This window comes from Ictidomys tridecemlineatus, chromosome 1 (genome assembly GCF_052094955.1).
Source record: "Ictidomys tridecemlineatus isolate mIctTri1 chromosome 1, mIctTri1.hap1, whole genome shotgun sequence".
Lineage (NCBI taxonomy): Eukaryota > Metazoa > Chordata > Mammalia > Rodentia > Sciuridae > Ictidomys > Ictidomys tridecemlineatus.
Window position 1 is genome coordinate 209241825 of NC_135477.1, and position 27127 is coordinate 209268951.

At 38.1% G+C, this 27127-nt stretch overlaps 1 protein-coding gene across 5 annotated transcripts; it reads right to left on the reverse strand.

Moving 5' to 3' along the window:
* Positions 1–1428: 1428 nt before the first annotated feature.
* Marveld2 (MARVEL domain containing 2) lies at positions 1429–27099 on the reverse strand. 5 transcript variants are annotated; one of them, XM_013356076.4, is made up of 7 exons: positions 26944–27092; positions 22150–23313; positions 19314–19349; positions 9126–9271; positions 8712–8883; positions 4623–4673; positions 1429–3295 (listed from the first exon to the last, which is right to left on the reverse strand). In XM_013356076.4, the coding sequence occupies exons 2-7, from the start codon at positions 23296–23298 to the stop codon at positions 3173–3175; spliced, it is 1677 nt and encodes a 558-aa protein (XP_013211530.2). In that variant the 5' UTR covers positions 23299–23313; positions 26944–27092; the 3' UTR covers positions 1429–3172. The 5 variants fall into 5 exon arrangements, with proteins under 5 accessions (XP_013211530.2, XP_040129518.2, XP_077871661.1 ...); XM_040273584.2 differs by having other exon boundaries at positions 26878–27010; XM_078015535.1 differs by lacking the exon at positions 26944–27092 and adding an exon at positions 26543–26731.
* Positions 27100–27127: the final 28 nt, after the last annotated feature.

Sequence of the window (27127 nt, forward strand, 5' to 3'; positions counted from 1 at the left end):
TTTTAATATTTTTTTGGTTGTCAATAGACCTCTATTTTATTTGTTTATATGTGGTGCTAAAGATTGAACCCAGGGCCTCACACATGCTAGGCTAGCATTCTACCATGAGCCACAATCCCAGCCCTAAGATCTCTGTTTTGTTGATTACTACATTTTCAATGCTAAAACAGCATCTGGGGCTGGGGTGTGGCTCAGTGGTAGTGCTTGCCCAGAGTGTGCAAGGCCCTGGCTTTGATCACCAACACCACAAAACAAAATAAAAATCACTAAAACAACGTCTGGCACAATGAAATATATGAACCATAACTGGGTGAGTGAAGAATACTATTTTCAAGTTTTAGATACACTGATATAGCCTCATATTGTTTCCATTTAAAATGCATGATAGAATTGGATAGAAGGGGAAAAAATGACAGGAAGTATTTTTTCTTCTGAATCCCACAACTTATCAAAACGTGGCTCTTATGGGTTCAACTGTGTCCCCTCAAAAAAAGGTATGCCGAAGTCTCTACTTCAGAGTGTGACTTTATTTGGAAATATAAACCCTTGGAGATGCAATCAGTTAAGATAAAGCCTCTAATCCAAAATAACTGATGTTCTTATAAAATGACAGCTATAAAGACAATGGGAGAAGACCACATGAGATTGGAGAGTTGGAGAGATGCATCTACCAGCCAAGTAAAAGACTGCCAGAGGCAAGAAAGGGCATGGAAGGATCACCTTGCAGGTTTTCGGGGGAGCATAGCTTTGTGTACACCTTGACCTCACTCAGATTTCTGGCCTGCAGAACTGAGACAACAAACTTCTGTTGTTTTAAGCCACTTAGTTTGTGGTACTTTGTTAAGTCCACCTTAGGAAACCAATAAAGTGGCCTTGACTTTGAATTTTGTAAATATTGGGGCATGGGGAAAAGACCAATCACCCGAATGTCATAGCCTGTGAGTTTTCAATGACTTTCCAGTTTTTTTTTTTTTTCTGATTGGTGAAAATATTTTTAAGAACGTGTACAGTGAAAACAGGAATTCAAATAAAGCAAACAATAAAAGCACACAGAGTGTGGAGACTTCTCAGAAAACTTGGAATGGAACGACCATTTGACCCAATTATCTCACTACTCACTGTATACCCAATCTCTGTTATGCGGCTGCTACCGCACAGTAAGGGGTGATAGAGGGAAGAATAGAAGTTCATGGGATTACACAAAGGGGAACGAAGGGAAGGGAGAAAGGATGAGACTAGGTTAGACAGTAGAATGAATCAGACATAATTTTCCTGTGTTCATGTATGAATACACGACCAAGGTAACCCCACATTATGTATGACCACAAGAATACAAAGTTATACTCCATATATGTGACATGTTAAAGTACACTCTACTGTCACTTATTTTCAAAAAAGAACAAATACAAAATAAAGAACACAAAAATATAACAGGTAATTGAAATTTTAATATACCTAGTTATTAATGTAAAAATTTTTAAAAATTAGTGTTATAGCATTTATTTTGAAGATTAACACAATTGTAAAATAAAGTTTCACAAACTTGAATTTCTTTAACATTTAGTTTCAATATTAATCTAATCATTTACAGTATACCAAAATGGTAATATTTTACTTTTTAAAAATAAAAGCACTGAAACCCTTCTTAAAGTAGAATGCTAACGTGGGGCCCCAGAACATGACACAGAAGGCGAGGTTGCTCTAGTCAGAGGCTCTCCTGGTCTCACACTTCCCTAGGTGTTACCTCTTCAGAAACAGCACAGCCTAAGCATTTTGGGAACGAAGGAATGAAACATTAACAATAAACACTAGAACAAGCAATATTATATCAGGGGACATTCGGATGGATGTCAAAGGGGAACAACATTCACAGAGTCCTGCTGCTCCCGCTGGGCTGTGGGGACATAGAGTTGTGCAGAGTAACACTGATTGAAGACAGGGAGGCTGTGGTGGACCCCAATGGGCCACAGAACCATGGAGAAGCATCTGCCTAAGTTCATGTGTGGTTAAGGGTTAACAGGACAAAAAGAAAACCATGAGATATGTGGCCTTTAGTCAGTTGGCTGGGTTTGCTCACCATGGACCTCTTCTTGAGACTCAGTCTATGCAGTTTATTCACTTCATAAACACTCCTACAGAGTTCACAACCCTAATGTAGTGCTTATTGTCAAGAGGCTCGTTCTAAACCCTTTACAACTGTGAATAAATTTAATCCTCATTACCAATCTATGAGGTAGGTACTATTTTAGTCTCATTTTACAGAAGAGGAAACAAGTACAGAGAGGTCAAGCAACTTGCCCCAAATCACAGAGCCTGACAATGTCGATCTGGGAATCAACTCTCTTTCAAGGGAAAAAATGTCACCTGTGAAAAGGTATCATCCATTTTTCCTTAGGAAGAATCTTTTAAGAATTTCTCTTAGGAAATTTGTCCTAGAAAAATTATAGGAACCTGCCTGAGTATAGGAAAAAGCAGTACCAGGAGGAGAGTCTACTTGCTCATCATACAACAAAGATATGATCTCTAAGTTACAATATATATATATATATTTTTTTTTGGTACCAGGGATTGAACTCAGGGGCACTCGACCACTGAGCCACATTCCCAGCCCTATTTTGAATTTTATTTAGAGACAGGGTCCCACTGAGTTGCTTAGGGTCTCACAGTTGCTGAAGCTGGCTTTGAAAACTAGCGATTTTCTTGTCTTAGACTCACAAGCCGCTGGGATTATAGGCACGCACTACCATGCCTGGCTCTACAACATATTTTAATGACAAACAAATATGGAACTGTACACAGATGAATACAGGATTTCTCCCATCTCAGTGAAGGCCCTTAGTAGATTTGATTTTCCCCCCTAGTACTGGGGAGTGAACCCAGGGTCTCTTTCACTGAGCTACATCCCCAGCTCTTTTTAAATTTTATTTTTGAGACAGGGTCTCAAGACATTGCCCAAGTTGGCCTTGAACTTAAAAATCATCCTGCCTCAGTCTCCTAATGAGCTGAAACTGTTCTGAAATGTTTGAGCAAATCATACTGATTAACATTGCATGCCAGTTAGGCCAATGAGGATCAGATTGAAGAGGCACTTTCTTCTCTACCATAGAGACTAGCATAAAAAAGCAGTAAATAAATAGTAAATTTGTTATAAAAAAGTTATTTCAGATAAGGTTTAAGAATAACCATTTATATCCCAATTCATTACTTTATCATATTCTTGAATTCTTTGCTTTATGTGAGAGAGTTTATTCTTGAGGTATTCACAGCGTTCTTTTTTTTCCAGAAATGAAGGATCCTATAAAAGAAACATAGCTATTATTTTAGCATTTGGCTTTCTCAGCAATGAACACAAAAATCCATTATCCCAGAAAATGGTCCTACACAGAATAACTTGCAGAAGATTTTTAAACCTCCCTAATCAGAACAGCAGTTAAGTTCTTACTTAAAAAAAAAAAAAATAGACTATATTTAATTAAAGCCACTTCAATTTTATAGCAAAATCAAGTGGGAAGTATAAAGAGCTGAGGCAGCTTCAATAATTTGTTTTTTTTTTTTTTAAGAGAGAGAGAGAGAGAGAGAGAGAGAGAGAGAGAGAGAGGGGAGAGAGAATTTTTTAACATTTATTTTTTAGTTCTCGGCGGACACAACATCCCTGTTGGTATGTGGTGCTGGCACGCATGCCAAGCGAGCGCGCTACCGCTTGAGCCACATCCCCAGCCCAGCTTCAATAATTTGAAGTATAATAAAAAGTAATTAATAAGTATAGGAAAGATTAATAAGGTCTTTCCAGTTTCTAATTGGTTTATTAGATTAAGTAAAGGGTGGACATAAAAAGATATAAAATAATCATTTTGAAGAAAATGTGGGTGATAAAGAGTTACAGGTCAGTCCCCACTTTCCTAAGCTGTGAAACTGACAGGACAGAATGTATTCAGGCCTGGGATTACAAGAAAACACCTTCTGTAGCACCCACAGTACAAGTAGCGTCTTAAGACATATAAAAACAAAATATAGCAAACTCCTCTCTCTCTATTTATGTGTGTATACATACATATACATAGATATATACATATCTATAATCTCTATATATCTTTATCTCTATAATCTACAATCAGAAAAATTAAAAATTAAACTCTGATAAAGTTTAATTTATAAATTAGATACTAACAACAACTTATAAAACAGAACAACTATAACAACATGCTGTAGTAAAATTGCCACCATCTCTACTCCTGTGCTCTAGGTCATTATTAAGAAATCTTATTAGTTTAATACAAGTATATGGTATCTTGACAATCAATCTGATAACTGGGAAGCTCCTAAGCAACTTGGGTGGTGAGTACAATGTGGATGTGCTGGACAAAGAGATGATTCACAGCCAGGGCAAGCTGGAGAGAGAGTGAGATTTTATCAGGCTACTTGGAATGGTGCACAATTTAAAACTTACTAATTGCTTATTTCTGGCATTTTTCTATTTAATTTTTTGGGAATATGGTTGACTGTGGTTAAAACCATGGATAAGGAAGTACTACTGTACTTTAGCAAAAATAATCTAGTTTGTCAATTACCACCAGTGTATCCAGGTAAAAATACACCCTGAAGAAGACAACTGTTTTACTCACATTCTTTTTTTTCTTAAACTCTTCATGGATTCTTGAAATTCTTTCATGTTCCTAAAAATAATATATTGTATATTTGAGTTAAAACATTTGAATTTACTCAAATCATATCTCAGAACACACTGGAAATTAGAAAACAATTTTTGCCTGAAATTATTATGACAATATTCACAGAGAAAATGTTTGAGGGCTTATTATCTGCCAGAGAGGCACTGGGATTCAGGGATGAACAAGACAGAAAGGGTACTGACTGCATAAAACCAGACCCTACTCCTAGTGCCATCTTCTGCCAGCTGTGTGACCCTGGGCAAGCTGTTTATCCCAAGATTTAGTTTCCTGATTGGAAAAGTAGAAATCATAATTGTAAACAGCTCAAAGGGCTGTGAGAAGGTTCACTTATTTGAAATGATGCTTATGAATAATCACATTAGCTATTATTATCATTTTCATCTTCTTTGGAAAGTTCCTTTTCAAGAAACTGGTGGTTGGATTAAGAGATTGAGACTATTTAACTTTTGAAAATAGCTAATATAAGGTTCCTTCTAACTTTATTCTAAGTTTTATATTTACTATAAATACATGTAGTAAATATAAAATGTGTTATGGGGTTGAATCTTCCCAAAGGATGTCCCCTTTGGGAACACTAAATGCTCAAAAGGCATTACTAGAGCAATGCTTTCATTTTTTTATGCAAAACTATGCATAGAGGTTACCAGACACAACAAATCTAAGGAAAAGTATAATAATTTATAGTCCTAGAATTTCTCTTGAGATAATTTTGAATCACTTACCCATATCCTTTTCCCAGTATATTTTAATTCTTCAATATCTTTTATATTCTGAGACCATGAGTATTGTTTGTGTTTTGATTACTTGCCAGCAGTGAAAATGAACTTGGTAACTCAGTGGTAATGTACAATAATAGGTCCTGGGTCAGGATTAAATTAGCTTCCAGGGTTGGGGAACTGTACTGGAGATGCAGGAAGAGACAAGAATGGTAAAACTCACTGTAACCTGCCACAGACACTGAATTCATGAGCTGGTGAGGACCAGAGGGATTATTTGGAACAATATTCCTACTTTACAGTCTCAGAAAAATCTTGTGATTGTTTTATTTTTAAAGGGTGCACAACCAGGTATGTGAGAGAACCTGTGCTTTTAAATAAGCCCATGGGGTTTTGAAATGCCTCCCAAACTTCCCTATGGACCTGGTGGGAAAATGAATGAGCCTTGCAGACTGTTGCCAAGACAAAGCTCAGCCTGTGGTCTATGAAAAGTTAACTTTTCTGATACAATTAATGAATCTACTTTAGATAAGGTCCAGAGAAGACACAGATTATATCCATGAGCCTGTCAGTTTTATTACTTTCTTGCTATGTCATATTGAAAATGAGGGGTAATGACTATTTTATTAATTATGTAGGCACATCATGGTATGACAGTCTCTCAGCCCCACTCTAACCAGAACCCATGGATCCCCCAACTGTAGTCCTATATGCTGGAACTCTTGGCATTCCTACAAAGTACACATGCTGAGACCACTGGGTTTCTGTTCAAAGGCTACAGTGGTAATCAGGGTTTTCAGGATCATTTCTCTCATTTAGCCTTCTCTTCCCAACTGTGCTGATCCACTATGGTCTGCTTGTTCTTCCTTATATTCCTCTTCTTTGGGTATGAAAGGGAAGGGGTCTTAGCCTGTTGCCCAAGCTGGCCTAGAACTCCTGGCTTAATTGGACCCTCCTGCCTCAGCCTTCTGTATAGTTGGGACTACAGGTTTGTACCACCATTTCCTGCGTTCTGATGGCCTTTAAACTTGGTTACTCTTCTCAGACTTGTGAACCTGACTTGTTTTCCAAATGGTACTAACTGATCCTCGATTTGCTAGATTTCTCCTGCTTCATGGTACTAGTGTCTCAGCACTACTCCATCACTTCAGAACTGGGAAAAGGTCACTACAGTATACATTTGGTTTAGACAGCTTATAATTATGAGTAATTTAAATATATACTTACAAGTCTATAGTCAGAACAAAGATGCCCAATCAACTGGGGTTTCAGGTGAAAATTTTATATGTATATACACATGTATATATTCACAAGCATAAATGCATTTGACATTTAAAAAAATTTTTAATCATACAAAACTGGATGCAATGGCATATACTGTAGTTCCAGCAACTTGGGAAGCAGAGGAAGGAGAATAACAAGTTCAAGGCCAACTTAGGAAGATCCTAAGCAACTTAGTGAGAACCTGTCTCAAAATTTAAAAAGAACCTGGGGATATAGCTCAGTGGTAAAATGTCCCTGGGTTCAATCCTTAATACCATAAAAAAATTTAAGCAATAGACTAGAATATATTTTCTCCATTAAAAAAAACACAAATGTGCTCAGCAGTGTTATTCATAATAGTTAACAAGTGGAAATGACAGACATAATAATATATTGTATCACTGCTTTCTTTTTCTTTTTCTTTTTTTTGTATTGGGGATTGAACTCAGGAACATCTTACCACTGAGCTATATCTTCAGTTTTTTCTCTTTTCATAGTGGGGATTGGACTCAGGGGCACTAGACCACTGAGCCACATCCCCAGTTTTATTTTGTATTTGATTTAGAGACAAGGTCTCACTGAGTTGCTCAGTGCCCCACTTTTGCTAAAGCTGGCTTTGAACTCCATATCCTCCTGTCTCAGCCTCCAGAGCCGCTGGGATTATAGACCTGTGCCACTGTTCCTGGCCTTTTTTTCCTCTTTTTTTTTTTTTTTTTTTAAGCAGGGCCTCGCTAAATTGTCACTGATTATGAGGTATTCTTGAATCAATCAGAGATATAAAAGGTGCACATTGAAATCCTGGTGTCTTTGGAGGCCTGAGGCAATAGGATCACAAGTTCAAGGCTAACCTCAACAATTTAGTAAGATCCTGTCTGGGGATGTGGCTCACTGGTAAAGCACCCCTGGGTTCAATCCCTAGTACCAATCAATCAATCAATCAATCAATCAGAAAGCTTCAGTCTCATTGGCCCTCTGCCATAGTCACAGAGATCACTCTGATAGTGTACCTAGTAGCTCACATCTGTAGCTTCGGATCTGCTCTCTGTGCCCTAAGCCTGGGTTGGAAACCCTTGGTTGGCCTGGCAGGGAAATGCACAACATTGGTGGTTCCTTATACCCTTCCTCCCCTCATCCCAATTTGAGTGTGCCGCCCTTCTTTGCGACTGTGAGTATGTATTTTAGGCACATTTATATTTTACTTATGTAGGCAAATAATTAATAAGTAAATTTAATAAGTAAAGGAAAAGGCATTAACTCATGCAATTTGGATGGCAATTTCTCTTTCTTTGGTGCTGGAGATTAAACCCAAGACCATATACAAAGCATGGACTCTTCTATTGAGCTATATACCCTCATTCCCTTGAATGGTAATTTTTTTTTTTTTAAAGAATCTTCTTCTTTTTTTTTTTTTTAGTTTTCGGCGGACACAACATTCCTATTTGTATGTGGTGCTGAGGATCAAACCCAGGCTGCAAGCATGCCAGGTGAGCACACTACCGCTTGAGCCACATCCCCAGCCCCGAATGGTAATCTTAACTAGTAACTTTTTTTCTTTTTTTGTGGTAGTGGGAATTGAACCCAAGAGCCTCATGTATGCTATATCACTTAGTTATGCCTCCAGTCAGTTTATCATTTTATTTTAAGGCAGTATCTTGCTAAATTCCCCTGGACGACCTTAACTTGCTGTCTGTCCTCCTGCCTCAGTCTTTGAAGTTGCTAGGACAGGTGTACACCACTGCACCCAGCTTAACTAGTTATCCTGAAAATTTAAAATACTTCCCTTGAAGAGAGAGCAGATATAGAGAGTTCCAGATTTTTTTAAAGTTTTTTTTTTTTTTTAGTTGTAGATAGACATAATACCTTTATTTTACATATTTATTTTAATGTGGTGTTGAGGATCAAACCTAGTACTTCATACATGCTAGGCAAGCACTCTACCACTGAGCCACAACCCCAGCCCAGAGAGTTCCAGATTTTTTAAATGGTCAGATTTTATTTCTCCTCTAAACTTCAGTGGTCTTCCTAGGCAGTTGCAGACACTGACCTGTCGGTTTTCTGAATGATGTGGCAACCTGCTCATTACTGCATCTAGCTCATCAAATTTCCTCAAGACAGCTTGAACTTCTGCAGATAGCTCTTTGTACTCTGAAAACTGGTCTTGGAACACAGCTTTATAGCGTTCCCGTTCATCATCTGTTTGAATCACAGGGTATTTTCTGAGGAAAAAACAAACCAAAGTTACATCTTTATCACTAAAACAGGATGTAGGGGAAATCAGCTTAGCTTATTCTTCATTGACTATACTGTACCTTCAGTTCAGTATATTATCTCTTGGATACAAACGACTATTCACATCAATGATTTCAAGCAGAGCATTAATGTGGAGACATGTAAAAAAATGAAAGGCCCAAATGAGACTCCTCAATTCTACCCTGAAGAATTCGGGGTAGATACTCACGCCATGTAGTCAGGCATCACAATGGGTTTAGGAATGTGGCCCGCAGGGATGTGTCCACTCAGCAATTCAGGTTTCATTTTTGTTGTTCTCAAGTCTTTGAAATTAACTTCTGGGTCTCTCTGTCTGTCACTGGTGGCCATTTCACACTGTTGGGAGGAAAACAGGAATGATATATACACAGGAGTAGGAAAGCAAAACCACCTGAATTTATTCTTAGGGGACAATAAGGAAAGGGCAGGAAGACGAAAAGTAGAAATCCTAATTAGCATTTCACTTTAGAATTAAATGTTTCACTTTAGAATTAAATTATGTGGTGCTGAGGATCAAACCAAGTGCTTCACACATGCTAGGCAAGCGCTCTACCACTGAGCCCTAGCCCCAGCCCTAGAATTAAATGTTTTATAGTCACAGGGTGTGCTGACTGTTTTTGTAATAGCTAAGGGGACTCACATTTGGAAAATGGTATATATAATAGGTAAAACATCCTCCAGCTCCAATTACACATTGTATATGTTAATGGTAGATGATAAAATGAGGCATTAGAGGTCTTAAGTACTTACTTATTTAGGATTCATAAAGTAATTATAAAATAATTTTTAAAATAATTCAAAATAAGAAATTCAGCTGGGTGCAGTGGTGTACATCTATAATCCAGAACTCTTGGGAGGCTGAGGCAGAAGGATCATATCTTTGATCAGCAAACTAAGCACTTAGTGAGACCCTGTTTCAAAAATAAAAAATAGAAAGGGCTGGGGACACACAGCTTAGTGGTAAATTGCCCCTGGGTTAAATCCCCAGCATCCCTGGCGGCAAAAAAACTAGCTACTAAGAAGAAGGAATAGAAATGAGTTATACCATTTTTATTATTTTTAGAAGAAAGCAAAGAAACTCTTTCTGATCCTATGTACTTTTAAAAAAATTTAAAAAAATTTCCCAGTACTGGGGATAAAACCCAGGACACTCTACCCTAAGTTATATATCCAACCCTCCCACACTTTTTTTTTTTTTTTCATTTTGAGATTAGTTTTTGCTAAATTGCCCAGGCTGGCCTTGAATTTGTAATACTCCTGTCTCAGTCTCCTAAGTCCATGGGAATTCCAGGCATATGCCACCACACCTTGATGATCCTCAGTATTTTTAAATGTAAGGGAGATGTTCCTGGAACCACAGAATAAAGGCAGCCTATGTTTCTAACTTGCCTAAGTGTCCTTAAACTGTGATTCCTGAAAGGGGCTATGAGAGTTCTGGATTCTGGAGATGGTGAAGTAAGTTACCCTTTAGTTAACAAAAAAAGAAAAAAACAAACAAACAAAAAAACAACAAACACAAACAACAACAACAAAAATCCCCACCATTTAAGGAAAAAAGAAAGAAAATGCAAGATGAAATGGCCCAGAGAAGTATTAGGGGACAGGTTTTAAAGGCTGATATAGCTAAGAGAAGGGAAATTGGAAGAACCAGCAGAATCCACCCCGAATGTGCAGGCAAAGGAGGATGCTCATCTCTGGGGTTGGGAAAAGGCTATTTAGAGGTTCCATTGGACAAGAAAGGCTGGTGGATGACAGAAGAGAGGTTTCCATTTTATACCTAAAGAGGTGAGGTTAAGAGAGAATTAAGTAAATTCTCCAGGGTTATACATCAATTAAGTAGAAAAGCCATAATTAAAACTCAGAACTAGAGCAGAGTGCTTGCCTAGAATGTGTGAAACACTGGGTTCAATCCTTAGCACCACATAAAAATAAACAAATAAAATAAAGGTATACTGTCCACTTATAAGTACAAAAACAAAACAAAACAAAACAAGTTTAAAAAAAAAAAAAAAAGCCCAGAACTATTTGGTTCATTGCTATCCACCCCAACCTTTCTTTTATTTAGGTGGGGTTCTTCTTTTTCTTTTTCTTTCTTTTTGGTACTGGGGATGGAACCCAGGGCTTTCCAAATGCAAGGCCACCAGTTTGCCACTGAGCTACATTCTCATTGCTACTCCCTTTTTTTTTTTTTTTTTTTTGCAGTGCTGGAGATCAAACCCAGGGATTCCAGCAAGAGCTAGGGTAGTGCTCTATCACTGAGCCATATTCCTAGCCCATGGTGCATTTAACATAAAAAAATAATAACCTCAAGAAACCTGCTTATTTAAATGTGTAATGTTGACATCCAAAGTTCCAGAAGCACTGGGGAGTTTGAAAGGAACAGAGCAGGCAATGCTCTACCACTAGGGGAAGGTCAGCGCATGCTTGGGATCATGATTTTTCTTTGGTGCAGTTACTTCTTTCCCCCTGTTAACCCCTCAAGCCTTTGAAAAACACTTGCTGAGTTTAGTGGCTGGGGAGGGGCCCTGTTTCAGTGCAAACAAAATATAAAACAGGATTTTGAAACCTTGCTCTCCATCTTGCCAGACAGTTTTTTAAGTCCTTGGTTTTCTGACTTCCCTACTTTAGACTAGCTTTGAGGTTTGGCTTAACATTAGCTCATTTTAAAAACCACCAGCTCTTAACTCACCAAATAGCACACCCCTAGGACTGGATCAGCTTTAGAGGTTGTTAACCAGCCCAAGGGAGATTACAGAAAGGAGAAGCTCCACACCACAGCACTGGGTGGAAAGGAAACCAGATCATCTCAAGGCAGAAAACATGCTAAGCCACTTGGGCCCAAAGCAGCAGAAATGCAAGTGGGTACAGAATGAGGAAACAGCAAGGATATTTTAGGGAACACATGGAGGTTAGTATTCATTCTACTGTATTTTGTGTTAGGGTGCCATTTCTTTTTTCTTCATTTTTTTTTTTCTTTTTAAGGGTTCCATTTCTTCATCCTAATGAATTCCTCTGTTTAATCTTGAAAATGAATCATGGTATTAAACATCAAGGGACACTTTTTTGGCTTGAAAAAATTGATTTTCATTTTGTGGCATCTTTCTTTAGCTTAGCTTCTAAACATTTGATGATCTAGTTCTCTGGTGCTGGCTGAGGAAGCAACTATGGAACATGACCCTGGGCATTAATCTCAGATTTCCTGGTCAAAGTCATGAATTCTGCCCAGGTAGTCACAATGGATAGGAGAAGCCATAATTAATTTGTTTCTAGATTAAAAAAAAAAAAAAAGTTAAGCAAGAACTATCATTTACCTTACTTGCCCATCTCTAATTCTCAGATTTACCTTTTAATATGAAAAGAGAGTTTTTAAGAAGTTGAATTTCCAGATAGACTATGTTGTCTGCTTTAATATTTTTTAAAATTTGGTATCTTAACATTTTGTGGTTGTTGTTGTTGTTGTTTCGGGTAAATCTCATTGATCATCAGTGTGGAGAACTCAACTGGAAAGAAATCGAAACATCACACAAAGAATTAAAACCTCTAGGCTTTCATGGGTGGGAAATATTAGACTCCAGCCCTTGGATGGGACACTCTTAAATAGTGCTCCTAATTACAAATATCCAAGGAAGGAGAGAGAAAGGGCCTTCAGCCCCAGTTTTAATGTGACCTTTCTTTGCTTCTAACCAATTTCAGTTTCGTCAGCAAATATCAGAAATGCTTTATTGTGATATAATAGAAAATAATTAAGCAACAGGACAAGTAATGCTATGGATATTATTATTAAGCTTTTCAAATTAAAAAAAAGTTATAAATAGGGAAAGCCAGTGAATTTGTTTTTCTGTGCATTTGTCAGATTTCTAATTCTTTTCCCCTTAGAGGGTATAATGTAACAATATAAAGCCTCCACTCTAAACCCATACCCTCATCCTCAAGGTCCAGATTAGATATTGACTTTTCCATCTTGAAATACCTACTCAGCACTGAGGGTTTACTAGAATTTGCTGCTGTCTCTATTTGATCATATTTTATGTCTGTATATTAATTCATTTCCAAATGACCTTAGCTTTTTAAAAATTATACTTGTTAATGTACAAAATAATAAGGGGTGACCTAGTATATAGTCTAAACTAGGGAAAGAAAACAGAAGTTCAGAGAAGGTAAGTAATTTCCACAGGATTACAGAGTTACTAAGTAGCTGCTCTGACACTATAATTCAGATATCTAATTCTACAGTTCATTTTCTCTTCATCACATGCCACTGCCTCTCCCAGGCTAGTCTTGGATTTTTCCCTGCTGATTTAGGAAGGAAGCAGGTGAAAATCATACCCAATGAAAACTGGAGATACTGTCCTTTCTATCAGGTATCTCATGGGCAAATCCAATAGAGAGTCATCAACTAAATAATGAGATCACTGAGGTCTATCTCTAGAATATACCTAAATCTGTTCATCCATAGAGATCTATCTCCAGGAAAAGACAATGTTAAAAGGATGCTTTTTGGCTTTAGCTCTTATATCTTTTTTTATTTTCCCCAGTACTGGGGATCAAATTCAGGGCTTCGTACTTGCGAGGCCTGTGCTTTCTACCAGTGAGCTATACAGTAGACCTCCTTGTGTTTTTTGTTTGTTTGTTTGTTTTTTGGTATTGGGATTGAACCCAGGGGCACTTAACCACCAAGCCACATCCCTAGCCCTTTTTATTTTTTATTTTGAGACAGGGTCTCACTCAGTTGCTTAGGGCTTCACTAAATTGCTAAGACTGGCTTTGAATTTGCGATTCTCTTACCTCAGCCTCTCAAGCTGCTGGGATTATAGGTGTGCACCACTGTGCCTGGCTCCTCTTTAAAAATTTTATTTTGAGACAGAGTCAAGTTGCCCAGGCTGGCTTCGATTGTAGTTCTCCTGCTGCAGCCTCTAGAGTAGCTGAAATTACAGGCGTGTGCTACCATATCCAGCTTAGTTCCCATATTTTGAAATAGTAGAGGAAGCTAATTGTATTCATATGATTTCCAAAAGACTTGTGGGACTGGAAGTTCTAGCATCTACTAAGGTTATTCCTGACCATTCCAGTACCTCTCAGAATCAGGAGCCCTGTAACACACCTGAACATGCCATATGCCAACCTCCCAGGGCAGCCTGAAAGAGTTCTAGGGTTAGAACTCTCTGACAGAACATCCTAATCCTGTGCCACCTGCATATTCTTTTTTGGGGGGTAGGGAAGTACTGAGGATTGAACTCAGTGGGCTTGACCACTGAGCCACATCCCCAGCCCTACTTTGTATTTGATTTAGAGATAGGGTCTCACTGAGTGCCTCGATTTTGCTGAGGCTGGCTTTGAACTTCCCATCCTCCTGCCTAAGCCTCCTAAACCTCTGAGATTACAGAGGTGTGCCACCATGCCCGGCTGGACATTCGTTTTTTGTTTATTTATTTATTTTTAAGTTGTCAATGGACTTTATTTATTTATACATGGTGTTGAGAATCAAACCCAGTGCCTCAGACATGCTAGACAAGCTCTCTACCACTGAGCCACAAACCCAGCCCAATTATTTATTTTTTAGTTGTAGATGGACATATTTATTTATTTATTTATCTGGTACTGAGGATTGAATTCAGTGCCTCACACATGCTAGGCAAGTACTCAGCCCCAGCCCGCACTCGTACGTTCTTACCAAACAATAATACTGACTGTACTATCTTCTGGGGCAACTTTCTCCAATTTGTCCTGGCATTTGGGGTTGACTCTGTTCTGCACTCAATTCCATTAGTAAATCCCATCATCCACCTCAGAGAAATTGACCAGGAAGCCCATAAATTCTACCCTGGGCAAAAATGACAACTACCGCTATATTTTCACTATATCCCAATGAGACAGCCCTGTCTGGCCTGGTGCTGGACAAAATATATAACTTTAACCCTCCAAAGCTAACAAACTCTTCTACTCAAAAGTATGTTTTGCTTATTTATTTATCTATTATTTATGTTTGTGATGCTGGTGATTAAACCTGGGAATTCATGCATACCTGTGCTTTACCACTAAGCTATATCCCCAGCCCAAGTTGTCATATTTTATAAAATAATTTCCTTTATCTGAATTGTGTGTGTGTGTGTGTGTGTGGATTAAACCTTGGACCTTGCATGCTAGGGAAGCACTCTTCCTTGGAATGATGTCCTTAACCCTTAATTTGACTTTTAAAAAGTTTTACATTTTATTTTTAAATTGCTAATCTGTACACATGGTATATAATTCAAAGGTCTAAAAGGGAACATAATGAAAACTAAGTCTTCCTTTCTCATCTTCCCAGTTACCCAACTGCTCTCTCTAAAAGGCAACCAGTATTATCAGTTTCAGGGTGTACAATATATATAATTCACAGCTTTCAAGTACCTTCCCTCATTTAACTTGCTCTAATTAATACTACTGTCATGGAATAAGAACAAGTCTAATTGAAATGGATATTCTCAGAGCAAGCAATAAATATAAAAAAAAAAATACAAGCTAGTACAAGTCTCTAACACTAGCTCTGGGAGAGGCTGAGGCAAGAGGATCACTTGAGCCCAGGAGTTTGAGACCAGCCTGGGCTACTGGTGAGATCCAGTCTCAAAAATTTTTTTTGAATAAATAAAAAACTAACTAAAATACTTTGAGAATGAGAACTTATGACAAAGCATGATAAAAAACAAACCAAAAGAAACTCACTCAAAATAGAATCACTGTAATTCTATACCCAATATTTAAAGTATATATATGCTTGTAGCACTAGGTCTATGCTGCCCCACGAAAGAGGAGTGCTGCAATCTTCCATAAACCAGCTAATGCCAGCCTCACTTGCTGTACACCTGGTCATTCCAGACTGGTCAACTTGATTTCTAAACATCTATGGCTATCCAAAAAAATCCCAGCAAGGTTGTTAAGCCATAACAACTATAATTCAGATAATTCAATGTGTCAGAAATTGTTTAATACAATTGATTCTTTAAAAAATATGACTAATTATATAACCCAAAGGATGCTTTGACCACCTACTAATGTTTAATTTGAGACATTATCATCTATAAGCTGAAGCACCAATCTGTAAGCCAACTATTTAATTTTATAGTCCTTAAAAGATCTCCATCTCTCTCATTACATATATACACACATCACACACTGCTAATCATTTTTCTGTTTTTCTTTTCCACTAGATTTGCAAGCCCTTTGAAATATATATATATATATTTGAAATATATATATATTTGAAATATACACACACACACACACACACACACACACACACACACACACCCCTTTATGGACATCATTCCAAGATAGAGTGCTTCCCTAGCATGCAAGGTCCAAGGTTTAATCCCCATCTCCCAACACACACAATTCACATACCTTTATTTTACTTTATTTTTATGTAGTGCTGAGGATCGATCGAACCCAGGACCTCATATGTTCTAAGTACTCTACCGCTAAACCACAACCCCAGCCTCTGAAAATGGGCTTTTTAATGTTCATTAGCATGAGTCCATAGCCAAAATGGCACATGTTTGTTCAGTGAATGAATTAATGATGACATTGAAGTATTAATCATGATCCCTTGGACAGACTGTATATCTTCTCTATAAATCCCTTATTTCAATGTGAATAAAACATTTTCAAATTGTTTGTGTGTCACAATGTCAAGAATAAAGTTACAAGTTAAAAGAAATATTATGAAGAATATATATATTTTTTATTTTCTGAAATAGGGTTTTGCTATGTTGTCCATGTTGTATAGGCTAGCCTCGAACTCAGGTTTCTCCTGCCTCCATCTCCCATTGGGCTGACAGTACAAGTATAAGCCACTGTGCCCAGTTCATAAGGTATCTTCAAAATGTATTCACTTACACAGGCTCATGAGAATAAGGTAGGAGGTTCAAAAGTTTGAGACCAGCCTCAGCAACTCAGCAAAACCCTCAGCAATTTAATAAGACCCTATCTCAAAATTAAAAAAAAAAAAAACGAAGAAGAAAAGATTGGAGATATAATTCAGTGGTAAAGCATCCCAGGCTCAATCCCCAGTATTATCCCTGCCCCACAAAAAAAGTATTCACTTAAAAGATTTGTGAAAATTAGCAACTTAGAGGAAAAAATGAACAGAATATGAACAGATCCACCAATAACTTGAAAATGTAAATATAACATATGAGAAATGCACAATCTCATTCCTGATTCAACTGATTCAAAGAAATACCATTTTTTACATATCATTTTGACAAATGTCAACAAACTTCCTAACATACTATATAATAAGGTGAGGAAACCTGCAGTGCTAGAAATGAAAGCTGGTTAAAACCTCCATAGGTTCAATCCCCAGCACTGCAAAAAAAACCACCCAAAACAAAAACCAATCAACCATCCAACAACAACAACAACAAAAAGAAACCTTAATAGGACAATCTGGCAATCAAAATGGGAAGGCATATCCTTGGGCTGGGATGTAGTTCAGTGGAAAAGTACCCCGGGGTTCAATCCCTAGTATGAGGGTGGGGTGGGGGGTGGGGAGCAGAAACTATTTATGTATTAATAAGACAATATCTTAGGGGGCTGGGGTTGTGGCTCAGTGGTAAATAGCTTGCCTAGCACATGCAGGGCCCTGGGTTCCATCCTCAGCACCACATATAAATCAATAAAATAAAGGTATTGTGTCCAACTACAACTAAAAAATAAATATTAAAAAAAGAAAATATCTTAGAAAGTATTAAGAGAAATAAGTAAGGGACCTAATAGTACATAGCATCCTACCATGTGTGTAAAAGGTGGAAACAGAGTAACTATGTATAGACTTGTGAGATATATATATCCTGTTCATTTCTGAAAGGAACACAAGACACTGGGGATAAAAACTCCAGCCCCCTCCCCCAACTGGCAGAAGAACTGGAAAGCTGTGTACAGAAGTCAGAGAAGACTGTTAATAGACACTTTCGAATTTTGAACTGAGAATATTACCCCTTTCTTTTCTTTTTTTTTTTTTAATTACCCCTTTCAAACAAATCCAAAGGCTGATTCTTATTGCTTAGAAATAATGCCCAATATCTTGAAAAGGAACTTTTCAATAAGGGTAAAATTGTGATTATTAAAATATACTATGCTGGGTACAGTGGCTCGTGCCTATAATTCCAGAGACTCAGGAGGCTGAGGCAGGAGGATCACAAATTTGAGACCAATGTTGGCAACTTATTGAGACCTTGTCTCAAAAAATAAAATAAAATAAAATAAAATAAAATAAAATAAAATAAAGGGCTGGGAATGTAGCACACAGGTAGAGCAATCCTAGGTTCAGAAAAAAATTATTATTCACATATACGTAAATATTTATGACAATGGCATCTCACAGAATCCTCTCAGAAAATTATGAGGTAGAAATTATAATTATTATTCCAGTTTTACACACGAAGAAACACAGGGCTAGGGCTGTAGCTCAGTGGTAGAGTGGTCACCTCACATGTGGAAGGCACTGGGTTCGGTCCTCAGCACCAATAAAAATAAAATAAAGATGTTGTGTCCATCTACAACTAAAAAAAAAGAAAAGAAACAGAAGCATGAAAGGGTTCAAAAACTTGCTACAGTCAGGTGTGTACATGCCTGTAATTCCAGAAAGCTGAGGTGGATGATTGGGAGTTCAAAGCAGCTTTAGCAACTTAGTGAGGCCCTAAGCAACTTACCAAGACCCCACCTCAAAATCAAATATAAAAATGTTTAGGAATGTGGCTCTGTGGTTAAGTACCCCTGATTCAATCCTTGGTACAAAAAAAAAAAAAAAATGCCATAACTAGTAACTAGTCACACAGCTAGTAAAGTATGGAATAAGAACACCCTAACACTATAAATATTTGACATCTGACAACAAGATGAGAAGAATAAAAAAAGAATAGCAAATAATTTAAAAGACAAATGAAGAGTTGGACATGGTAGTGCACACCTGAGGATTGCAAGTTCATGGACAGCCTCAGCAACTTAGCAAGGCTGTGTCTCAAACTAAAAAAATTTAAAAAAGGTCTTTAGCTCAGTGTGTGCCTGGCATTTTATGGCCTAACCCAAAGCCTTGGGTTCAATCCTCAGTACAGCTAAAGGAAAAACAAATTAGGAAAATTACTTTCATATAAAAAAATTAAATTTTAAGGAAAACCAGCTATGTTCACTTATATAAACTTCAATTTAACAAAATTAAAAGGGATAGCTCAGAGTCATTTTTTCTTTTAGTATTAGGAAAAATTGGAAGTCTTCTCATGAACTCATTGTAATAGCTTTACTTTCACAAATGGATGTTGCTACTATGTAGATAAACAGACATAAGAGAAAAGTATATAACAAATCTGCAGAAAGCAAAACATGAAGTAAACTTTCTTCTCACCATTTTTCTTTTCGATGGCAATGATGGCTCATTTATCTGGAACAAAAAGTGAAAAATGATTTTTCAAAGGTGTGTTAAGTTACTTTACAAATATTTTCATCCACTTGGATTTACAGCCTAATTTCAAGTATGCAGAGATTGATCCTCTACTTAATGGATGTTCCTCTTACTCATGCGCTTAGATTTTTATGGGTCAGTAGATCCATAAAGATACCTAGAGGGGATAAGATTATGTAGCATCCCTATTTAAAATTATTTTAGTTTAATAACAGAAAAATTGTTAAAGTATGTTCTGTTAGCTTCATTATACCCTGAAGTAAACTGATGTTTTCCTATCTTCTTAAGAGATATAAGCAATAGGGGTTGGGGTTATAGCTCATTGGTAGAGTTGAGCTATAACCGCAGCCATCAGATGATGGATAATTGTAGTTCCCTGTCAATCAGGAGCATAGAAAAGACTTGGACATAAGGGGATTGTGGAGACTATTAGGTAAATTGCTTGAATTACCTTGACATTTTATTTATTCCTGGCTACTATTACCTTGAATGATCAAAGAGCTAACATGTTTATCATATAAAATTAATAGAAAAAATTCAAGAATACTAACATTTTCTAACCTTTAGGAAGTTATAACAATACAACAACAGAGGTAACTCAGGCCTAATCAAGTGTTATGAAAAATCTTATAGAAACAAATGTTGGTTGAGAAAGGCAAAATAAAGTATCATGCTAATAATGATAATCATTAATGCAGAACTTTGAAATGTTAAAATTTAATAACTTATTAAACTAGCATAAAATTATGTAGAAGAGTCTCACTATCTGGACTTCACACTGATTAGAATTTTAAATTCTTTATTTGTACAGAGAGATATAAATTTAAGAAATATGCTTAGAGTGCCAAAATAAATTTTTAGAAATGATTTGAATCTAAGTAGGATTCTAGAAAGATGAATATCTTCTGTAATAATAAATTATGAATCACACTGAAACTTTGAGGTTCTTTATAACATGTAGGTTCTTATTATAAAACTATTTACAATTGTTCTATATTAGATTTACAAAAGATTAAAAACAAAATACATGTCAATATGTGTTATTATGAGGACAGGATTTAATTTTTATTTATACCATGTACAATTATATACTATCTAGGAAGTTTTGGGAAAAATAGGAAAGGAAAAATTCATAATACAGTTAATTTAAAATTAAGAAAAATTTTAAGGTAAATATTGATATTTTCAGTGGCACAGAAAAATCTATTGCTCATCTCTTTTTTTTTTTTAAGAGAGAGTGAGAGAGGAGAGAGAGAGAATTTTTAATATTTATTTTTTAGTTCTCGGCGGACACAACATCTTTGTTGGTATGTGGTGCTGAGGATCGAACCCCGGTCGCACGCATGCCAGGCAAGCACGCTACCACTTGAGCCACATCCCCAGCCCCCTCATCTCTTTTTTTAATGATATTTTTTAAGATGGACACAGTATCTTTACTTATTTTATTTATTTTTATGTGGTGCTGAGGATTGAACCCAGTGCCTCACATGTGCAAGGCACCTGCTTTACCGCTGAGCTATAACCTCAGCCCCTATTGCTTATATCTCTTAAGAAGATAGGAAAACATCAGTTTATTTCAGGGTATAATGAAGCTAGCAGAATATACTTTAACACTTTTGCTACTATTAAACTAAAATAATTTTAAATAGAGATGCTACATAATCTTATCTCCTCCAGGTATTATTATTTTTTCTCATCATTCTCATTATTTTTATCCTCAGTGTTCTCATTACATTTAATTAGTTAAATTCAAGAAATAAAAACAAGCATAGAGCTTTTAATTTTAATAGTTTAACCTACAGTAAGAATGAATTATTAAAACCAATAGGCAAGTTTTCAGGGTACATTCATTAGAATTCAACCTCTCAATATTTAAAAAAAAAATGTGGTTTTCCATATTCTTATTTGGCATTATTTAACTCATTGGAAGAAATTAATTATAACACTTAAATGAATACTTTTCTCCTGCAACTGAAAAAAATTACGCATTTTTATTTATTGATTTTTGCAATACTAGGGATTGAACCCAGGGATGCTCTACCACTGAGCTACATCCACAGCCCTTTTTATTTTGAGACAGGGTCCCTAGGATTATAGGCATGTGCCACTGTTCCTGGCTAAATTTTACCATATCAAAGAATCAAAATTGTTTTCAAACTAGGTGTAATGACTCAAGCCTATAACCCTAGGAAATCAGAATTCTGAGGCAGGAAGATCGTGAATTCAAGGCCAGCCTCTGCAATTTAGTGAGACACTGTCTCAAAAAATGAAAAGGACTGGAAATGTAACTCAGTGGCAAAGCACCTCTGGGCTCAATACCCAGTATCCAAAAAAAAAAAAAAAAAGAGTTCTCAAAGTTATTTTAATGATGAGACACTTATTGTACAGGTATGTTATTTTTCTTTACTGAAATTCAGTAGTTGTTCAGTAGCTGTTTTTCTCTTTAGCATCACACAGCCATAATAACACAGATGACAAACTTTCTATTACACATCTGGTGTCTACTTGCAACAACAAGCAACTCCAGAATGGCTTATCTCAGTCAAAGCAAGTCAGACGTCAGACATGAGGTAGGATTTTCCAACCTCAGATACATGAATACATATATATGTAGGGGTGGAGGTTGGGGGGGAGAAAGAGAGAGAAAGAGAGAGGTAGATAGGTGGATGTTGATAAAAGCCTTCTGTTCCAACTATCATGTATTTTTAACAAGGGAGCAAATTAGAGAAAACAAAATAAAACAAAACAATAAGAAATGAGGGATTGTAAAATCACTTACCTCCTGCTGTTCCATATATTCCCTGTGTCTCCGAGCTGCCTCATGCCTCCAGAGCTTTAGGCAAACCAAAGCACTGATAAGATAGACAATCATGGTGACAAAGAGGAAGATCATTGCTGCTATTTGTCCTCCTTCTACTCGGCAGAACACTGCATTTATTGGAGTATTAAATAATGGATAGTAGCAAAGTCCACCTCGGTTGGTATCATTCACATAGACTATAGCTGCCGCCATGTACAAGATAAACAAAGCAACATTAATTCCAAATTCAGTTAGGGGCCACCAATTAGAGTCCAAAAGAATAGTTCGGTAATACATGGACATGCCAAGAACCAGAACAATAATGGTAGCAATCCAAGCTAATCCAGCAACCACCAGTACAAAAGGGGTCTTGGGGCCACTGTAGTAATAGCCCCCATACATACTGCCCAGGCCACCAACGCCTCCCATGCCATACGGCTGTGAATATCCAAACAAGTTATACCACTCGCTGTCCTTGTGAATGTAAGCTGTGACACATGCGAAGACTCCGGCCCCCAGAAGCAGCTCCACCACACCCAGAATTCTCAGCAGACCTGCCCAAGACTTCATGTAGGAATACCTCAGGTTGTACTCCTCCACCTTCTCACTGTATGTTCGAGCTGTCTGTGTGTGTCGGTCCAGAGATGCATAGGGATCCTGGGGAAACATCCCATCAGACTCTTTTGGGGAATTAAAAGTGCCTTCTGACCCTCCAGAAGGATCTTTGTAGGAGCTGGGGGGAGAACGGTGGTTGCATCTTGATGGAGAGGCAGGAGGTGAACATTTCACGCCATCGGAGATGTATCTGATATCAGACACTGACTTATCCCATTCTGGGTCCTTTTTCTTTCCCCTGAAGAAGTTCTTCCAGGAGTCAGGGACAAAGCGTCGTACGGGCTTGAGGTCTGGTGCAATGGCTGGTTCCTCAGTGTCACTTGAGTAGAAGTCTGGGCCGAATGGTGGCTGTAATGGGAGAGGGGGAGGTGGCAAAGGATCAGCACTTACAGCCAGCTCACTGTCGTGAAGAGTCTGGAGGGTTCTTACAGTGCCATCTTGATGAGGCAAGTCCCCTGGGACCTCATTGTAGCCCCTCTCCCGAATCCTGGATCTTCCATCATTTGACGACATTTGTGACTTTCACACCTGAGACCAAAGATTATAGTTTTTACTTATGCTTAGTTATTTATTCTTTCCATGATGCTGATTTTATTTACTTTGTAGCAAAATGTATTCAGGAGACCAACACAATTATATCTAATTATTATGACATATAAAAATAAAAAATAAGTATGTATATTTTAGGTATGTGTAACAATTAGATAACTCAAGAATACCAAGTTACTACTTTATGCCATTTTAAGTACAATCAAAATTTTAACTATTAACTCTGAATTTTACATAATGAAATATTTAGCTAAGCATGGTGGCACATATATGTGTGTGTGTGTGTGTGTCTAATTTATCTAAAAACCCTATAAACAGTAAAATATAAAAAACAAAAATGAAAAACTTTAACATTGCATAATGCTAACACAATCCCAAGTAGAGTCCTTACTTCAGACATCTAAAGCAAAATATTTTAAGAGTCTAAGCATACCAAAGTTTGATGGGTCAGCAATATAATCATTTTCATTAACTCACATCTGCTTTGGAATGTCCAAAGAGAAGCAGTCTGTTAAAACACAGCTCCTTTCCTTCCTAAAACAAGGAAGTCATTTAGAAGACTTGTCCCCTCTAAAACAGTAACACTTGATACTAGATTTCATTTTATATTATTGTGGTACTGAGGATTGAACCCAGGGTGCTTTGCCACCAAGCAAAATTCCCAGCTCTTTTTCTTTTTTATTTTATTTATTTTTTATTGGTTGTTCATAACATTACAAAGCTCTTGACATATCTTATTTCATACATTAGATTCAAGTTGGTTATGATGTGATTCTGCAATCTGTATTTGGGGTAAAATTGGGAGTTCATAACCAGCTCTTTTTCTTTTTTATTTTGAGACAGTGTCTTGCTAAATTGCCCAGGCTGGTCTTGAACTTGCAGTACTCCTGCCTCAACCTCGAGAGTAACTGGGATGACAGGCATGTGCTACCATGCCCCGCTTGATACTAGATTTTAAAGGTTCTTAGAGGTAAAAATTGCCAAAGGTTAAAGTTCCCAGAGGTACAAAATAGCAGCATCAGTGACTAGGAATATCATTCTTTCCAGAACAATTATCTATAAGTGATTTGCTGTCACATAAGAAAAACTTACGAAATATTCAATCTAACTGAAAAAGTACTTTTACTAAGTTTGTTGATTTCTTTCATGAAATCAATGACCAGGACACATACACAAAAAGAAGGAAACCATTTGTTAAAGTAACTAGGTTTAAGGTACATTGAATTTCTCCCTTGAATTGTTTCTAAATATTTCTTGAAGAGTTATTAGACACATGGTATTGTATTTGCACAACGAAGTTCTCAAAATTAAAATGGATAACCACACTTTTAAGATGCTGAAAAATTTAGATATTCCTAGGCTTTGTTTCATTTTACTTTATAAAATGGAGACCCGTTATTCAACAAATATTTTACTAAGCACCTGCCATGCATCAGGCATGCTGGTCTGTCAGTGAACAAAGTAGGATAAAGTCTTTGCCTGTATGGACATAGAATTCTAATGGGGGGTGACAGGTGATAAATAAATAAAATATGTAGTATGCTAAGGAAACAAGTTTACAAGGGGGCCAGGAGTGCACTGTTGACAGTGTTATGGTTTTAAATGGAATAGCCTGGGAAGTCTTCATAGAGAGTATGATAGTTCAATACAGAACTAAAGTTTAAAGGAGGAAGCTAGGCAGGTATCAAGAAGAGTGCTACTGGGCAGATAAAATGACTACTGCAAAAACCCTTTAGCAGGAACACCTAACAAGTTTAAGAACTATGAAGGCAGGGAGGCCAGTATGGCAGCAGCAGAGTGAGAGTGTGTGGAGTAGAACTGAGTCCATCTCATCACGTAGGGCCTTGAAAACCACTGGAACAGACTTTGGCTTTACTGGGAGTGAGACGAGAAGTCATTGGAGAATTCTAAGTAGAAGAGTGACTTGATCTGATTTGTTTTAACAAGATCACTTGGATGATGTGTTCAGAGAATACACCAGAAAGTAAACTGGGAGACCAGCTAGAAAGCCACTGAAATAATCCAATGGACCATGTTGGATGGAGTCTGAGAAAAGGTAAAATATTAGGTTCAGGGAATTAAGGTATTATAGGAATTTTCAAACTTAATAAAAAGTGGAAAGAATAGTATTATGAACCTTTGTATAGATATCAATTAGCTCCAACAATTACCCAGCTATGGCCAATTTTGTTTCATCCATATTCCCCCATCCTATTCTCTGTCAGTAGATTACACTGAAACAAATGCCAGATATCCGTTTAACTGCAAATTCTTCATTTTTCCATCTCTGGAGAAGAGCAGGATGAAAACAGTTTCAGATGCTTGTTAGCAATGCAGGGTTGTCAGAGAGGCAGTCTACTCACAGAGAGAATTCCAGGACTTCTCTGAGAAGACTCTTTATTGTCTAAAAATATTTAAATTCAAGAAATGCATAGTACTGCTGGGATGTAATTCGTTGCTAAAGTGCCTGCTAGGCTGTCTAGGTTCCATTCTCAGCACAGCAAAAAAGGAAATGAAATGCACAGTATTTCTTTTTTCTCTACTAGTGTAGTTTTTGAAATACATTCCTAAAAAACATACAAAAACACAACAAGTAACTTCGGCAAGTTTTACATAATGCCACTCAATATCTATGATATATATGAACCTACAGGAGCTTAATCTCACTGATCTTCACCTGAGAAAAGTGGCTTATTTGAGTCAGACCACTTTATCAATGCTTAAATAAAAAGCAACAATTTTAAATTTGAATTGTAGAAAAGCAAAATATCTTAAAAGGGAAAAATCAGCCGTATTTTCTCTCATGTTAAATATCTGGATACACCTTATTCCTTCAGGGTGTGAGAGTCCTCAGCTCGCTTAGGCGGAACCGGTCTTTGTTTAATTCGGTACCAGGACCCTGACTATCAGTTCTGTTGGAACAGATCTTAGGCAAGCCACAGCGGTGGTGAAGAGAAATGGTTCCCTCGGCGAAGTGTCAAGGGAATCACGCCAGGTTACTTTTACATTCCCAGAATCACCGCCTTTCCTGGCTTTCAATTTTGCTGGGCCCAAGGAAAGGATCGATTTCAGGTATTTCTGGGCCTCGTGGAGATGGGGGAGCAGGGGAGGCCCCTGCGGGACTGCCAGAGACAGAGCATCTCCCCCCACCTCCCCCAGAGCCTTTGGGCACCGGGTCCCAGAGTCTACGGTCCATCGCTCTACCCACCCCCTGCAAGCGTCCCGCCTTTGGGTTCCTCCTGAAAATACACTCTTTCGGGATTCGGCCCCAAAGTGACCGGAACTAAGTCACGCCAGACGTCCCAGGTCGATAGCCCGAATTCCAGTGGGGGCGACCGCCGCGAGCCGGAAGGCCGGCAGCATCTGCGGTGTGGAACCCCGCGGGACCGGGACCTCCCCGCCCTCCCGCCGGTGCGTCCCCGCCGCGGATCCGGCCTGCGTCGCCGGGTATCGCGGGCCTGAACTGAGAGCGCGGCAGCCGGGGAGCTCCGGGGGCGTGCGGGGGGCACCCAGAGGGGCTGAGGGCTCTCTCGCCCCGCGCACCTGTAGAGGCCGCCGGGCCCTTCCGTCTCGTTCGGGTCACGCGGCTCCACCCTGCGCCCCACTCACCTGCGCAGCGGCCCGGAAGAGCGCGCGCCGCCTGGGGCACCGAAACCGGGATCGGGCTCTGAGGCGGGGCCGGGGTGGGCCGAGCAAGCTTCGCCCCGCCCGGCTTTGTCAGCCCGGACTCTGCGGTGAGCCCAACTGCTAGGTGCCCCCCACCCGGCACCTCGCAGCAGGGTTAACTCCGGCT

Coding starts and splice junctions, on each gene's coding strand:
- Marveld2 (XM_013356076.4), bottom strand. CDS start 23,298: ATGTCGTCAAATGATGGAAGATCCAGGATTCGGGAGAGGGGCTACAAT. Junction 19,350..22,149: donor AATATATGGAACAGCAGGAG/GTAAGTGATTTT, acceptor TTTTTGTTCCAG/ATAAATGAGCCATCATTGCC. Junction 3,296..4,622: donor AGTTTAAGAAAAAAAAGAAT/GTGAGTAAAACA, acceptor TTTCTTTTATAG/GATCCTTCATTTCTGGAAAA.